Source organism: Drosophila erecta, unplaced genomic scaffold (genome assembly GCF_003286155.1).
Source record: "Drosophila erecta strain 14021-0224.00,06,07 unplaced genomic scaffold, DereRS2 tig00000092-arrow-pilon, whole genome shotgun sequence".
Lineage (NCBI taxonomy): Eukaryota > Metazoa > Arthropoda > Insecta > Diptera > Drosophilidae > Drosophila > Drosophila erecta.
In genome coordinates, this window is record NW_020825207.1 from 7,226,234 (window position 1) to 7,243,617 (window position 17,384).

The 17,384-nt window shown below is 47.0% G+C and overlaps 3 protein-coding genes across 3 annotated transcripts; 2 read left to right on the plus strand and 1 right to left on the minus strand.

The window, feature by feature from the left end:
* Nucleotides 1-1,319: 1,319 nt before the first annotated feature.
* LOC6549333 (zinc finger protein 239) lies at nucleotides 1,320-2,895 on the minus strand. Its single transcript, XM_001975597.3, has 3 exons — nucleotides 2,639-2,895; nucleotides 2,021-2,580; nucleotides 1,320-1,724 (listed from the first exon to the last, which is right to left on the minus strand). The coding sequence occupies exons 1-3, from the start codon at nucleotides 2,705-2,707 to the stop codon at nucleotides 1,517-1,519; spliced, it is 837 nt and encodes a 278-aa protein (XP_001975633.1). The 5' UTR covers nucleotides 2,708-2,895; the 3' UTR covers nucleotides 1,320-1,516.
* Nucleotides 2,896-3,001: 106 nt separating this feature from the next.
* LOC6549332 (stress-activated map kinase-interacting protein 1) lies at nucleotides 3,002-5,142 on the plus strand. The gene has a single exon (XM_001975596.3). It carries the CDS (start codon nucleotides 3,207-3,209, stop codon nucleotides 4,914-4,916), a length of 1,710 nt encoding a protein of 569 aa, XP_001975632.1. The 5' UTR covers nucleotides 3,002-3,206; the 3' UTR covers nucleotides 4,917-5,142.
* Nucleotides 5,143-11,406: 6,264 nt separating this feature from the next.
* Nucleotides 11,407-15,890, plus strand: LOC6549330. The gene has a single exon (XM_001975594.3). It carries the CDS (start codon nucleotides 12,152-12,154, stop codon nucleotides 14,777-14,779), a length of 2,628 nt encoding a protein of 875 aa, XP_001975630.1. The 5' UTR covers nucleotides 11,407-12,151; the 3' UTR covers nucleotides 14,780-15,890.
* Nucleotides 15,891-17,384: the final 1,494 nt, after the last annotated feature.

Below are 17,384 nucleotides of genomic sequence, written 5' to 3' on the forward strand. Positions count from 1 at the left end.
GGTCATACACAAAAACAAAAAAAGGCTGGCAAGTGTTGGCCGGGAAACGGACCGTTATTGCCACACAATCTCGGCGTGCAAATATTTGGACTGTATAAAAAAGTGCACACACACACAAAATTAAAATCCCCAAACGGCGCCTTAAAAAGGGGCGTGGCAGAACAAGCTATTGATTTCATTGGAAAAACAAACCGTAAATCTGCAGCATGGATTTTTTGTACAATAGAAGCTGAAAAGGAATCACAGTTCTCCATTTATCTGCTTAAAAAGAGAATACGTTCAAAAAGGATAAATAAGCTTGCTTCTACAGATAAATTAAGTAATCAATTGGAGTAACAGGATTTTTATTTTATGCAAACAGAACATGCTGCATTCCCGAACTATTTAAATAATTTTAATTAAATGAACTTGTAATCTGTGATGGGATCAGCATCCTATAAATCAGATGCAGTTTCTTGCCAACGTTACTTGACTGCTTAAACTTATGGGCTGAGATCAGGAGCAGGGCACTTACCATAATAAATTTATAACAAATGACATTGGGCAGCTTAATAAATGTGAACCTATTAGTCCGAGGCCCCAAGCAGTGACCATTTAAGCAGCCGCATGCCAATTGAACCAGGCGCACACACGAGCAGCCAGAAAATGTGGCAGGACAACGATGTGGACATGAAATATTATTTCTCTGTAATAGCGGAAGAGTGGGTCCGGGGAGTCAGATGTATAAATAGTTTGATTTAGTGCCGCAAAAACGATGACTGTGACGGCCACAAGGACATGGTCAGAGCGAGCGGTGGATGCTGATAGCAAGGACTTTGTGATCAATTATTGCTTCATGACTGGTGGCTTGTAAACAAGTCAGGAACGTGCCTTTAATTAGTTTCAATCAAATAACCGAGAAATCACATGTATAAATTATGGACCCGTCGGGCGATTCCTTTACCTTTCTTAATCGAACATTCTCAGCAACAGTAGTAACGTGACTATTTAGGCAAACATATTTGTCACATTAATGACGCAAGAATGTTTGCCCGACAAGCTGGAAAAGGAACGGTTTTACGGCTGTGCGAAATGTGTCATTAAAGCGACAATTTACGCACTGAGGTTTCGGGGCTTGCGAACGAGAGAATTGATGATGTGACTCGGGAAAATCCAGCGAATATCATACATATGCTCATAAAATTGGGCATCATAAAGGGTGCAGTTAAAACGTCTTTAGGGTCCGTAAATTGACGGGTTTGCCTGATTTAAGAGCTCACGCAACAATGTCAGCAGAGATCGGGTCGATTAGCGACTGGGATAGGGAAGGATTCACCATATTTATCTGCATAATTATTGCATTTATTGATGTAATTCAATGGAGAACTATGTTGGCCTGCATATATATTCATATCTGTATATTCAATGCAATATTCTTCACATTCTATCTTTCCGACGGAATCGCCGCTATTTGTATGCTTAGGTGTGAGTTGGGTTGTGTGTTTTCGTGGTTTCTTGTCTAACATTATCGCCATTATTAATGTGTAGTCTCAATTATGATTTCGTGCGTATCCAGATCGGGCACGGCGAACTTCATGGGCAAATAGTCGTCTGGATGCATGTGGGACATCTGGTTTACCTCCAGCTGTGCCCTTTCGTGGTCCTCATGGCACTTGGTTTCGTGCTTCTCATAGTCAGCGAAGGTATCGAAGATGGCCCGACACACCATGCACTCGAAAAAGCTTCTGAAAATGGAATGCGGTCAATTCGGTAATGCACAACAAGCAAATGTAGAAGAATCAAGGTTTGTTTTGAGCCTACTCAATTAATATTTTAATAAGTTAAAACTATATATACGTTATAAAGGCATATAGTATTAATTGCTTATAAAAGGAAATGAACAGAACTTTGCACACTGAACACCACCGAGTCTAATCATAACCCGTAGGTAATCAGCGTCGAATAGACAACTTGAGGTAGGTCTGAACAGGTTGATCTAATCAAAGGGCACCTTGATTTTCTACAGCCGGGAAGTACTTACGGTTTCTGCTCCGCCTCGAGCCGTTCCCTGGCAAGGGCGGCAGCTGCCTGGATGGAGGCGGGCACGTCCACATCGACACCCTCCTTGATGTGCGACTGCAGGTGGCGCTTAAAGTTGGACAGCTGGGTGAAGCCTTTCTCGCAGTAGTTGCACTGGTAGGGCTTGGCGTTGAGGTGACCAAGCTTGTGCTTCTTGAGGTTGACCAGCTGGGAGAAGTACCTGCCGCATCGCTGGCAGCGGAACGGCTTCTCGCCGGTGTGTGTCATCTTGTGGCGCTTCATGTTGCTCTGCTGGGTGAAGGACTTGTTGCAGAAGTTACAGGTGAAGGGCCGCTCCCCGCTGTGCACCGCATAGTGTCTCTGCAGGTTCACAGCCTGGGCGAAGGCTTTCGAGCAGATGTTACACACGAAGGGCCGCACATCGTTGTGCACCTTCATGTGCCGATCCAGGTTTCCCGAATTGCAGAAGCTCTTCGCGCACAGCTTGCACTCGTAGGTGGTCTTGTTGTGGTTGTGCACCTCCTGTCGATGCAACGTCTGATCCCGCTTGCTCTTGAAGGTCTGCGTCAATGGATAGTGGTTAGATCGGAGTAATAGGAGACATTTCTCAGACACTTACTCGGTCGCAGCGCTTGCAGCTGAACTGATTGGCCACCGTCTCGTCGAAATCTACCTCCATGCCCGCCATTTCGCCGTTGGCTAGCACATCGACTCAATCCGATTGGGAGTTCTCAAGAAGTGGACATCGAAAAACGGCAGGTAAGGTGGCGAAAAACACACTTTAATTAACTTATTCTGTAACTCTGCAGTTTTTCGCGTCCAGAAAAAAGTCATATGGTGGTCTAGAGTGACCGTTTGCGGCAAAAAATATACCAGATTTAACGAGTACCAGTAGAACTGACATTGCACCTGAATTCCAAATAATTATCACTTCGACTATAAGTACTTCATTTATATTAACAAATACAATTTATTAGCTTACCTTGAATTACCTGTAGTAAGTATTGTTTAAATGTATTGTTAGGAACGGTGATTTGTGCCTGCTATTCGTTACCACCCCCAAAAAGTGACCAGTGACAACGCGATGTTCCATCTCTAGATAATCAAAACGCCTTAGTGCATTTTCCCGAGATGCTGAGATAAATAGAAATTAATTTCGGAAAAGCGACTTTCTTTTGTTTACCACCATGGCGACCTACTCCAACCAGCATTGGCTGCTCTCCCACATCCGCAACTCCTTCATATCCACGGACGACACGGGAATGTGCGAGACGGTGATGCTGAGCGATGACATGCCCAAACACTATTTGCGAAAATTCGGTAACTCAGGCGCTGGAGGAGATCACTATCATTGGCGACGGTCGCAAAAGACAGCGCCCACGGGGGGCGGGACAACGCCGGAGCGGAACACCCGTCATCCGGATGCGCCACTCCAAGAAGTGGACTTCATCTGCTATCCGGGACTTGACCTCAGCGACGACGAGGAGGACATGTCCACGCACTCCTTTGACATCCAGATGTATCCGGAGGTGGGCGCCCATCGGTTTCGTTCCAACACCGCCCAAAAACTAGAGAAATTGGATATTGCCAAGCGGAGGGCTGCGCGCATCAAAAGTGTCAACTACCAGGAGGAAGTGCAGCCACCGGACAGCGATGATTTCTTCAGACGCAAAGAGCTGCCCCCCAGCAAAGCTCAACTGAGCAAAAAGGAACCGAAAGCCAACGACGATGAGCTATCAGATGAGGGTGTTCAGAGCCAGCTCACTGAACAGTTGGCGAAAAGTCCCAAGCAAACACAGAATCGCTTTATTGAATTCGCCCGCTTCGATGGCACCTCCCAAGTGGGTATGCAAACGAAAAGGATTAACGTGTTTTTAAATATGCTTCCCGCGCCGGATCGCAACTATCCGTTGAAGATCTGCGTCGTAGCCACTGCCAAAATCCAGGAGGTCATTGGTTATGTCTGCTACAAGACCTCTTTACAGTATCCCGACGTTCCTTTGAAGTCCCTGCAGCATTACGCTTTATATATGACAGAGGATAATGATGATATGGAGGACTTCCCGCCCTTGGACAATCGCGAACCCTGCTCTAAGTTTGGCTTCTCCCAACTGACCCTCGCAGAGCGTCGACCATTGGCTCCAGTGACTCGAGTGGATTACCACAGCCAGCTGGGCAGCAAATCCATGACTTCCGTGGAGGACAAGACAGCTCTGGCCGAAGCGGCTGTCAAGGCTCTGCAAAATATTAACCTTAATGGTGGAACTACTGATCCAGGGGGAGCAGGCGGAGGAGGCGATAGTCCATTCGACAATGTAAAGGAGTACGAGAAGCGCCTGCTGAATCATAATGACATGCTGGAAGCACCCATGCATCGTACTTTCCGCCTGAACATCATAGACAAGAGGTTCTTTAAATCCGATGTGACTCTGGGAATATCTGGTGAGAGAATAGAGATCGATCAGTGCAAGAATGCCAAGTTCTGGCCGCAGAAGAAGCCCGTATCCACTCCAATTGATTTTGTGGCCCACTGCGAGATTTTGGAGCGACGCCACTTAAAGGCTTTGTTGCGCATCTGGCTGAAGTCGAACTCCTCGTCCCCTTCCTTCTCCACCGGCTGCACTTCGGCGCAGATCAATGCCAGCGTAACCACCCTAAATGCGGGAAGTGGCAGTGCAGGGATTGCGCACTCGCCCAGCAGTCCGGGTCACTCATCCGGCCTCTTTTCAAGCAGCAATATTCGCTTTAAGCACTACGACTTCGACACGGATACCCACACGGCGGAGCAGATCCACAACAAGCTGAACTGCATACTTGAGATGCGATCCAGCGATCTGCGGCGCGAGTTCCTTCTGCAGCGCGATCGGAAGCAGGAGAAGAGGCAGCTGAAGTTGTAGTATTTATTCCTATGGCAGCGGCTGCTGCCCGTGTGCCTAGCAGGCGGGCTACTGCCACTGCCGCTGCAACGGCCCCGCCTACTTCTCCGCCTCCGCCTACTGTTCGATAAGTTGTATTAGTTGCTAACTAAAGATTGTGTTACACATGTTTGCCTAGCCTGTAAGTATTTATTGAACTCACCTAACTACGAAGCCTGGTCCTGAAAATAAAATCGAAATCTGTACACCTGGCTTCCGCCTTGCTGCTGGCGTTTTCAGTGCGGTTTTGACACGATTCACGCGCGACTTGCCGGCGTTTTTAGCAGTATATCTGGTTTTGTATTTCCGTTTTTCTCGCTCTACCCACGGCAATTGTCTGTAATCAATGTGCAATTAATCGCACAGACGACCAGACGGGGACGAACCTAACCGTTGTTCGTCGTATTACTGCATATTGTTTTCGGCTTAGCAGTTTATTTTTAGTTTTGCAATGCCAGCGATGAATGGGTTGGGCTGGGTCGCCAGCCACCAGCCACCAGCCACCAGGCACCAGCTGTGGAGTAGTCGAGAATAATGGCTAACTGCCGTTAGACGATCGTTGCATGCATATGCATCTGCATCGGCGGCTGGCAAGCGCTTGCAGCGCATTCTAAGGCCAAGGTTAGCGACTAGAAATCACGCCAAAATGCGCGACATTTGAGGCCGTTCGTCTGATGCCCGATGATGATGCTGTTGGCGTGACCAAATCGAGGCAACTGTCGGCTATCGATTTATGGCCAAGTGAATCACGCTGGGATGCAATTCCCCCGAGGAAGTGGTTAAGGTGAGACCTAAATTAAAAAATTCAGCATCACTCATACGCCGCATAGGCCGAAAACCAAAATTGACAAACAAATGCCCGCGATCTAGAATAGCCGATAAAATAAAAGGAAAACGCCTATTTTCATGTTCGATATGTCCAGTCAGTTGGGGTTAAATGATTTATGCCTATCTGATTCAGCCTTGGCAGAAACTCTGGCCCATTCTTTCGAAAGACAAATTTGAATATCGCATACAATTTGTCAAATGCAATGGTATTTATAGTTCGGATTGAATTTATTATCGGCAAGTGCGTCGCCATCGAATTGTTCGTTTTTTTGTAAGCCACTACTCACTGAATTTCAGCGAAAGCAGCATAGTTATCAGCTAATTTGCGTAAGCAAATTCAGCAGAGGCGGCTAATTTAGACAAGGATGCGACTGCGGCTAATTGAAAGGCAATAAATGCATTAAAACAGCGGCAACCTTGACATTGAAATTGAATGACAAACAGCGAAAAGTTCACTCGATATGAAAGTTGCCAGGCATTATGCGATTTTATATGCCACATATGTATATGCACTATGTGGTGTGTGGTGTGTGGTGTGTGGTAGGCGGGGCAAGAAACTTGGCACGCATGTGAGCGGATTTTCACTGCGAAAAAAATGGAAAAACACAAAAGTGAGCGGACCTCGTTGTCAATTTATCAATTGCATAAAATAATAGGCCTAGGCGCATAATTTAATGTCGCGTTTGTTGCCATTTTTGAAGGCCGCTGCGCACATATGTACGACTATACGAATATTCAGCTATCCGAACAGAGATACGTATTTCATTCTCTGCGGCTACACATGCAGATTAATCGCTGGAAAATGCATTTTGCGCCTGAGTCACGCAACCGGACCCAAAACACCATTGATAGGTTATGATAGCCGAAAGATACGGCAGCTAAACTTCCAATTATTCGTATTGCTGCGCAACTCATAAACGGCATTAAGTTATCACTGATCGGCATACGTATACTTAACTTTTCATTGCTACACACTTTCAGCTTCGCTTCCGTTTTGCGATGTTTGTTTTCCATATGCTGTGGGAACTTGGGTCGTGTTCGGGAAATTAATTGAGCTATTATTGCATTAATTTATGGCATACTCCCCAACGGTAACTTGCATGCAGCAAATTGCTAGAATAATTCCACAATTTCATAGATCACAGCTCCCTTTCTGTTTTGTTTTTCGATCGTTCTTTCTACATCAGCATCAAACTGGCAGGCCATAAAAGCTATGTCGGTCTTTTCATTATGGCCACAACATTTTGCACATACCAAAGACCCGGAGACCAACCCACACGGAGACAGGCGTTGCCTGCCCCAATGCGTTGCACGCACCGAAAACCAAAATTAAGAAAAAAAAATCGGGGACCCACAACTCGTAAAACGCTTGCCATTTTAATTGCACAACTTGGGTGGATTGCGGATTTTTTTCCGAATTGCGCCCAGCCCCACACATAAAAAAACTATATGAGCATTCCAACTGCTTCTTTGCAGGTGAAACTTTAATATAGATACCACTTAAAGATAATAATATTGCATAAATCCTATACAAACAAGTGAAATTTGTTTACTGCTTCCAGAATTCATTCTGTTTTTACTCTTGGAATGGTATTTGCCTTTTAAATATACGTGTAATAGTTGTATTAATAACTTTTTGTTTCAACAGCATATGTATATTTAATGACTTTTTATGCGTTACTTGTAGCATACTTGATACCCTTTTAGCGTAATAAAACTATGAATAAAGTATATTCTTGGATATCTGCTACTTCTACGCATAGAGTGCGAGGAAGGGGTATCTGATAGTCGGGCAGCTTGATGACAGCGTTCTTTCTGGCTTTATCTGCACAGCTTGTTATTCTCCTCGAGACATTTGTAACCCAATTCTGTCGCTCGGGAAAGGAGGCAAATGCACTTGGCCATTTACATTTCGATCTGCGGCGGCTTAATTAAAAGCGTGCTGCACAATGGCCACGCATTCGAATAAAAAATATGCTATATGTAACGCCATGCCTGGAGGTCAGCCGCTCGTTCTCCAACCTGTTGCATCCCCATCCACTTCCAGTCCAGGTCCAGAATCGCGGCCCAGTCGCCGGCGGCGGAATCGTCTTCCTGCCTCCATCGGCGATAAATTGTGCTGGCATCAGCCTCTGCCAAGGTCGCTTCCTTAATGAAGTGCCGAAACTTGGGCTCGTTGCGTTGCAGGCACTTGACTTGGAACTGGTTTTCGGGCACCGCTCTCAAGTGGATGCCACCACCAGATGCAGGTGGTGATTGCCACTTACACGGCGAAAAATGAGTTGTCATTTGTATCCTGTCCGTCAACTTGCTTGGCACGTTTTACGTGCTTTAGCTTTCAGTTACCAACGTCTATTATGTTGAAATGGCATAGCTGGCTTAGCTCATAACAAAATTGATGGAGATCTGGTTGTTTTCTCGCAGTGCTGACCAAAAGAAGCCGAAGGTTGCACTGCCCTTGTGGGCAGACCCGGACCTGTTTTCCCGTCTGCTTTCTGCCACTTCCATCCCGATAAAAGGTTCTGAATTATGTAATCCCGCGCCGGAGTGCAGCGCCTTTGTGTGCGGATTCTCATGACCCACTTTTGTGACCATCCATGCAATTTGCAGCCATAAATCCGTTTAGCCGGCCACGCAGGATATGCGATCATAACTCATCAACATTGCATTATACAAGGCATGCAATGCATAGCAACTGCAGCTACTCGCAGCATTGAACTTGAGGTGAGTTAAACTGTCGTATTGATGGCTGTCTGTCATGCAATCTAATGAGCTGAGAAGGGGATTAAAATATTTCTGAAACTGCATGATGCAAAATGGAATAACAATACGCCGCAAACTCCATTTTGGCTATCCGAGCTGATCGGTGCTGACAGCCAAGTCTTCCCACTCGAGACTCGAAAATCTGCGGGGCAGAGCTGAGTTTTTCGCGTAGGCTCAACAGCATGGCAACGCGTGCAAAATGTCAACAGAAGGACAAACTTCAGCCAACAATTGCTAATGTGCGCCGATCGCAAGCAGATCGGCCGGAGCTATAGATCGGTGGCCCTGAACGCACTTCGACTGCCTCAAAAGTGCAAAAAGCAAATAAACGCTAGATAAAGGCAAATAAATGCGTGAACAAAGCAAACTAACAACAATGCAGCATAAGGCTTCGAAATTGGCTTTTAGAGGCAATTTGCTAGCTCCCTACACTTGCCTTTTTTTTTCTCTTTTTTCTTTGTCTTATTGGTTACTCTTGAACTGACCTACCTCAAATGCTACCACTTCCTGGATTATTTGCAGCTTTGGGCCGCAATCAAGCGCGTTGGATTAATCGATCTTGGAGGGACACGCCCGCCCGACAAAGCGGAGGGAAAAAACCGAAAAATATCAAATCATAATTTTGATTTGTATTAAATAAATCATTTGCCGTTTGCGGTCCGCTTGCTGGCTTGTTGGCTTGTTGGCTTGTATGCCACCAGCTACCAGGCCCATAGACAATAAAAACTCTTGATTTCTTATTGTTGCGTTGCCAGTTTGCCCGTTTGCCCGTTCGGCAGTGTGTCAGTGTGTCTCTTACCGCAAGGTTGCAAGGTTTTTTCCTTTTCGCTGTTCATTTATCTTTTTACTTGTGTTTTTTTTTTTTGGCAACATAATTTACTTGTTGGCAAATCAAATTGTAGGGGGAGCTCACGCTACAATTGGAAATGAAATGCTTGTCGTCAATTGGCAAATTAATGAGCATTTGATGGCCAGTTGACCTTATGTCAAGTATACGCCGTGTGGCCCGCAAAAGCACAGGCACCTTGTAATTGGATTGCAAACGTTTGTTCTGGTTCTGTCCCGCCTTTGTCTTGTATAACTTTATCAGTTTTTTGGGTAAACAATGGCTTGGGGACGCGGGGTCGCCGCTGATGCAACACAGTGTTTCACAAAAGTCAGGCCCACTAAAGGGATTATTCTTATAGCACTCGCTTATGAGTATGCCCGCTGATATAATAATGCACCGCAGCCGCCACAAAGCAAAAGTCGAGAGAATGACACTGTCATCGCGCCGCATTTCAATGGTGCACTTGAACTTGCACTTGACATGCAAATTGGCGGTGCGATAACTGCGATGCAACGAGGATTCCCTCCACTAATGAGTCGCGTAAGCGTGGAGATTGCCGGCATCCATTTCATGTGTAAGCGTATAATTAATTATGGAATGCTGTTTACTCAAGGAATAATGCTTGGGAGCATTGGTTTTTACCAATCGATGAAGGAAATCGATATGCCACAGATTAGGCTTATGAAAAATGTTATGCCACAATATCATGGCAAGAAATCTTTATTGTGACTGGATTATATAGAAATTTGAATTGAATTCATGCACATATTTTTGACCTTGCAAACTGTGCTATTTATTGTCTTAGCCTCGATATTTTCTCCATTTTCATCAACACGTTGCAATTGAAAGTGTGTTTGCCCAATTTCCATGATAAGTTTCGCGTGCGCGATCGCCTTGTTGCAAGGCGGAACTGACCTGCAATTGATTGCAATTGATCGGCGTCTCTGGGTTGTCAAGTGTGTAACCCTCAAATTGCAATTTGTTGTCGCTGGCCGCAGCTTCCTTCCTGTTTCCCCTCGGAGATAAACGGCTCGTTCTGGACGCAGTAATTGCGATTGCAATAGCAATTGCAATTGCAGTTGTGTGTTATTTTTGTGCAACGAGGTCACCACGCGAAAAGCACTTTCCCAATTTTCAGCCGATCAATGCAAATCGGAAGTGGCTATGTGTGTGTGTGTGCGCGTACACTGCGCGACTCTAATGTCAAACGTGTAGCTGCATATGCAGCGAGCTGACAAATGCATTGAGCAAATGCATATGCAAATGCCGCCAATGTGTTGCTGTTGCTTTTGGCCAAGCTGCTGCTGTTGTGGCCTGTGTTGTTGCTGCTTTGTCAGATGTTGTTGCTAGTAGTGTTGCTGCTGTGTCTGATATGGTTGTTCGTGGTTTGCTCGTAATGTTGCTCTTTTGTTCGCTGATGTTGCTCGTAGTGTTGCAGCGGTTGCAGCCTGTGTTGTTGCCGCTGTGTTAGATGTTGTTGCACGTGGTGTTGCTGTTGTTGTCCGCGGTATTGCTGCTGCGATTGCTGTCGCTGATTTCCATACCGATGGTATTGTTGCTTGAGGTGTTGCTGCTCCTGCGTTCAGTGTTGCAGCTGTTGCAGCCTGTTCGTGTTGCTGCTGCTGCATTGGTTGTGTTTGCTGGCAATGTTGCTGTTGTGTTTGCTCAAGCTGCTCGTAGTGTTGCTGCTGTTGTAGCCTCTGCTGCTGCTGCGTTTGAAATTGTTGCTCGTGTGTTCGCTGTTAGTGCAGCTGTGTTTGCTGCTGTTGTTGTAGCTGTTGCTGGCAACGCAACAAGTTTCGTGTGTGTTGCCAATAAGTTGTCGCTGCCGACGTCGCTGCTCCCGTTCGCTGCCGCCCGCTGCCGTCCGCTGAGCACTGTTGTTGCTATTGGCTTTTCGCTGTTGTTATCGTGCGTACTTGGGCCGCTCAATAACGCCGCTGCCGCCGCCGCTGGCGTCGCTGCCGACGTCGCTGCCGCCGGCCGCCTGCTGCTGTAAACACGAAAAAAGAGGCAGAAAAAAAACAAAAATTGAAACGAAAGCAGAGGGTATTTAACCGACCTCAAATCAATTTGCAATTTCAGTCGATCTCCGCGTTGCAGCGTTGCATGAACTCAATTTAGTCGCGTGCGAAACAGAAAGTTTACACAAGTTCAACCGAAAGCCTTACGGAAATACCTTTTTAGTTAGGAAACGGGCAACAACAACCAACAACCAACAAGCAGAAACAACGGCAACAACTTGAACTCGAAAATTACCCAAAACGCAGTCGAAATTGTTAATTGAACTTTTATTTATTAACTTTTGGCAAATCGGTGTCAAGCGCGGCCTAGAAAAAGAAATAAAACAAAAACCCAGGCGACAAACGCCCCAAACAAATTCCAGGCACGTTGCAGACAATATTACGCAAACGGCGCTATAAAACACACCAGCCACTGCTGCTGCAACTACAACAGCAACAGCAACATCAGCAACAGCAACATTGCCACCAGCAACAGCTGACGTTCGATGAGCGTTTCAGTTCGGGTTACACGTTACCCAGATGCACATCTTGGCTAATCGGGCCCATTCGATGTAAGGTGCAGCTCCCGCAGCGAGCTTTTCCCCACTGAACTTGAAAGTGAAAGTGAACGAGAGCGAGAGAGAGAGGAGAGCGGAGAAATTGGGAAGAAATTGCGCTTGGCCTGGTCAGAAGCGATAGAGAGTAGAGCCAAAAAGAAGGAAAGACAGCTTTTCGCTTTTGCTGGAGTGCCCAAAAACATCTCAGAGCATCAGCCAAGGTCGTTCGTTGGAGCCATGAGCAGTGCCAGGGATCAGGCGGAGCAGGCGAAGCAGGCGGAGCAGGTGTATGAGGTGAAGGCTCCACATGCCGGAGCAGAGGCTCACACGTTCCACGTGAGTCCTGTGGACCCCACTCCCATCCTAGCACCCATTCTCACCGCTGTGCCTGTGATGAAAGCGACGGAATCACCAGCTGCCATGGAGAAGCCCAAGGAGCTGGAGGAACTGGATGATGAGCAGCCGAGCTGCAGTTCCCAGGCGGTGGTACCGCTGTCCTCATCGCTGCCCTGCAAGCTGCTACGCATGCATGCCAGGCGCTCTGCCCAGGCACTGCTCCACCAAATGGAGTCCCTGGACTCGCAGCTGGGCAGCAGCAATGGCAGCACCTCGGAGGATACTTCACCCTCTGCTCCACCCATGTCGCCCACTGATCAGCAACTGGTGGACGTGGGCATGGGCTCCTCCATTGGCGACTCGGATGAATCCTCGGAGGAGGGCGATGAGCTGAAGCCCCTGGCCGTGGACAATCACATCATAAACGAGGTGGACTTAACCGAGCGCCAGACAACGCCACCGGCCGTCTTGAGTGAGGCCAATTTGGAGAAGTTCCGCAAGCACCAGATGGATAACATCTATCTGCATCCCAACTTCACTCTGGATGCTTCTCCACCTCCCGCGGTCGCACCAGCCAACTCACCGGTACTGGAGGCCAAGCGAAATCATCGTTCATTCCTCACCATGAAGAAGGAAAAGGAGGTGGAGCAGCCGCAGGAGAAAGAGCAGGAAGTGCAGCCCCACCAGGAGCTGGATTCTGAACCCCAAGGACCCAATGAGATAGATACCCTCGATCCCTCACTCATTCCCAGCGAGGAACTGGCTGTTGAAATCACCGAAGCCGTGGAGTTCTACTTCTCCAATGAGAGCATCCTGAAGGATGCGTTCCTGCTGAAGCATGTGCGACGCAACAAGGAGGGTTTCGTGAGCCTTAAATTGGTGTCCAGTTTCAAGAGGGTTCGCCAGCTGACCAGGGAGTGGAAGGTGGTTGGAGATGCAGTGCGTCGCAAGTCCCGCAAGATCGAGCTGAATGATGTGGGCACCAAGGTGCGCAGAATCGAGCCGCTGCCCAGTTTCGATGAAACCATGCCCTCCCGCACGATCGTGGCCTGTGATCTGCCATTGGACAAGTTGACCATCGAAAAGGTATCGGATCTGTTCTCGCCGTGCGGTGAGATTGCGCTCATACGCATCCTCAAGCCCGGTATGGCCATTCCCGTGGATGTGCGCCAGTTCATGAACAAGTATCCGGAACTGCAGCAAAAGGAGTGCGCTCTTGTGGAGTACCTGGAGTCCTCCTCCGCCAGGGATGCCCGTCATCTGAGTGGTCCCTTCCAGGTCTACGAGATGGTGGCGCCCAAGAAGAAGACCGGCAAGAAGGCAGCCGTCATCCAGATCGCCGCCCCGGTGGCCCGGATGGTGGAGAACTATCGCTACTACAACGACGCCAACTACGAGAGGAGTCGAGGTGGCAGCTTCTCCGGCCACGAAACAGTCCCGGATCTGCGCTTCAAACTGAAGCGCAACAACTCGGACTTCCAGCCCAGTTACTACCAGCAAACGGGTCCCAGCTACCATGGCAATCCGTATCAGCACTATCAGCCCCGTGGGAGCATTGGCAACCAGAGCCAGGAGGTGGGTCCCACCGGTTTTTTCGGCTATGGTCCCAGGCGATACAGCAACACATCGACGATTTCGGCCAACACAGCCGCCGCCTTGGGCGATGTTTCGCCTATATCTTCTGCTGCCAATGCAGGCGGTAATCCGATGGTGTCTGGCATAAGCAATCTGCAGCGCCGTCTGTCCAACTGCTCCGAGCAGAACTTCACGCCAGAGGCCAATCCTTCGATGTCGCGAAGGGCCAGCAATTGCTCGGACACGGGTGGAGTTGGAGTTCCCCAACGCCGTGATTCCAACTGTTCGGAGAGCTGTCCATGCTCCAGAAGGGTCTCAGACTTTGCCCAAACCACGGACACCAGCTACCGGAAGACCTCGGTGTGCTCCAATGGCAGTTGCCAGGGCAACAATCAGAGCCAGGAGCGTCGCTTCTCCAACGGATCCATGCAGTTCGAGCGGACCTTCTCGAATGCCAGCGAGAGCAGTGGCTTCTATCGTCGCCCTTCGAACGACTTCAACATCGAGCGGGAGCCCATCCAAGCCGATCAGCTGGTGGGCGGAGGAGGCGGTGGCTACCAGGTGTGGCCACGTCGCTACTCCAACAACTTCCAGCAGCTGAGCAGCAAGCTGGCGGCATATGATAATGCCCAGTACATTGGCGGTAGACGCATATCCACGGACTCGGGATACGATCGTCGTTGCTCCTTTGGATCGGAGGGCTTCGATGGCTCTCCACGATCTCGCACCGGAAGCTTCCTGAGCAACTACAAGCACGGCGGTGGCGATGGCTACGATGGCCAACCAAGATCCCGCACCGGAAGCTTCCTCGACGGATCGCCTCGGTCGCGTTCCGGATCGTTTGCCCAGCGCGCCGCCGAGAGCCTGGTGCGCACTCCAATGGGTCCGGATGGCAGCAAGGGATTCGGCCAGAGGGCCAGGAAATTCGGACAGGCCATATCGCCCGTGAACTAGGCGATCCATTTGGGATCGCTGAATGGGGGCATATTGTTGATTAATTTTAGTGGGAGATAGTACTCTGTTATAGAACTCCGTCTTAGAACGGCTAACGTATGTGAAATTAATGGCTGTACACTGTGATGCTGTCCAACTTGTTAAACGTCCCACACAGACACCACCATGCACCCCGAACACCGTAGCCCAACCTAGGTTAGGAACAGATACCTATAGTTAACGAATGTTTATTAGCGAATTTCCCGAGGGGTTTCGTTGGATCATGTGGAACTCTGCCAGCCCTTTCTTATCTGAAACATGACGATAACCATCACTGCCAATAGCTTAAGGAATACAACACAGAGATAATTGGTTTGGTAGACACTTAAGATTATACGTAACGTAATCAATATATATGATTGACCATTAACCAGTTGATAGATTGTAGGGTTTATAAGTCGTTGTTGTGTTTGAAAAACTATAGAAATAGAATACGGGCCCAACCATTATCACAAAGTCCCAGCTGACTTCTACGAGTGTATATGCCTAAATATCCTCACAAAATATTCACAAAATATTCCTGGCGACTTGTATGCAGATTTAGTATTCTTTTATGGCCCATAAACATTTTTATTTAGCGTGCAATTAGGTTAGATATAGAATAGTCACACCCATAACTCAAACGGCTGCCATAAAAATCAGTTATAGAACTGCGGCCATACTAAACCAGATGTGAGTAATACGGATGTAATTCGGATTGGAACCAAGTAAAATTTAATTAGATTCTCAGGTCATTAGGTTTAACATTCGGGGGGCAGGCAAAGGTGATTTCCACATTTTCCACCCAACCCACTCGCAATTTTCGCACCTTTTTCTTTTAATTGTTTTTATTTGCACACTTTTATTAGTCTAATATTTGCATATTTAGATGTAGGAAACTTGGTTGTCCAACCGCGAAAAAACGGAGGAAACAGCAAAACGGATTATTACAGGAGAGAATAAAAATATTTTTCATTTTTAGCTTTTAATTTCGATTTCTTGCAGACGCATTAGTCTGTAGATGCAATAAATTATATTATGCGTGTTAACCATAAATAAACTTATTACAAACAATAAACAAAAAATGGGGCTGCAATTGGTCTAGGGTATTATCATAATCAAGCCACAATGGTGAACTTGAAATGGAGCTTAGCTAACAAACTATCTGTCTTTTTGCCAAATCATTTAACGAATCTTGCGCAATGCGGCTGCCCGAAATTGAAAGCGAAATTCGCGCCACTCGAGAACCGAAGGTAACTAGGCCACCAAAATAGCCGCAAAAAATCGGCAAATTATTGCTAGGTATATACATTTATATATAGATATAGTAACAGTAAATCCCAACCAGTCTGCCTTGCCTGTGAAAGCAACAATTTCAATTTTATTGAATAATATTCGTAATTTCTGTCTTCGCAAAGTGACATGCGCGTGACGCATGCGCCCCCAACTCAAGTTTTGAATTTGGATACTGTGTTTTGGGCCTTTTTGTATTTTGTTGGATATCTTTTTTGGTTTGTTTTTTCTTTTTCCCCTTTTTTTCTCCTTTTTTTTGGCGAACTCGCCCGCGGTTCATAATTGTTCATAAAGCGGCCGTTAGCATTGTTATTGCCTTGTCTCCAGCCTCTGGGGCTGAATTTCGAGTACTCATGCCTTAATCGTTGCCGTGCGTGCGATTTTTTTGCGGTCCCAAGGTATTTGTTGTTCACTTTTCAGTTGATTTTCAGTCGAGTTCATTTTGCTCGATTTCTGTTTCTTTCGGCTTCGATTTATTAAACAATTTCAATGGGTATACTGGCTCGTACTGGCCCGTACACAAGTGAATGATTTTTCGCACACACGCATCTCGTCGCGCCGCCCACAGCAGCCTGACTTTTATACTTTAATACTCTGTTTTTTTTGTTTTTTGGAGGAAAACCAGTTTTTTCGGGGCGCTTGGCCAGCGCACTGAACTAATTGTCGCACAATTTTTCACCGCGTGGGCAAAATGCAAAAGTGCAGCCAAATATACGATCTAGCCAACGGGAAGCGTTTTGTGCGTACATTGCATAATGTTTTCGTGGGGCAGGATATACTCGTATGCATGTGTGTGCCCCAGAGGCTCATGTTGTTGTAATCACATGGCTGGGGTTCAAACGATCGCTTGATTAAGCTTCCTGCCGCGGGGGCTTTATTGCCGAATTCCCTTTTCAATTTATGCTAATTAAACGTGCACAAACAGGAACCGAACCAAAACCAGTCGAACTCCTCGCGTTCAGCAGAACAACTTGCACTCATTAAGTGAGAGTTCATCTCCAGCGGGCGGGGATAAATATAAACCCTGTGAATTATCGCAGTCGAATTAGGCGTTAATTTAATGTTGCCAGTAGATATCTGGACGATGCGTGTAATTTGAATATTTTTACATAAATCTCATGAGTAAGAAACGTGTGTTACAGGTCGCTTTTATTTATATTGAGAAGTCTAGATAGGGTAATGCAAAATGTGCATATTTTTTTTTAATAAATTATTTATATTCGACTGGTACGTTTCTCTCTGTGCAGCACTAACCTTAGACAAGTCTACACTTTTTTGGCAAGACCGCGCATCC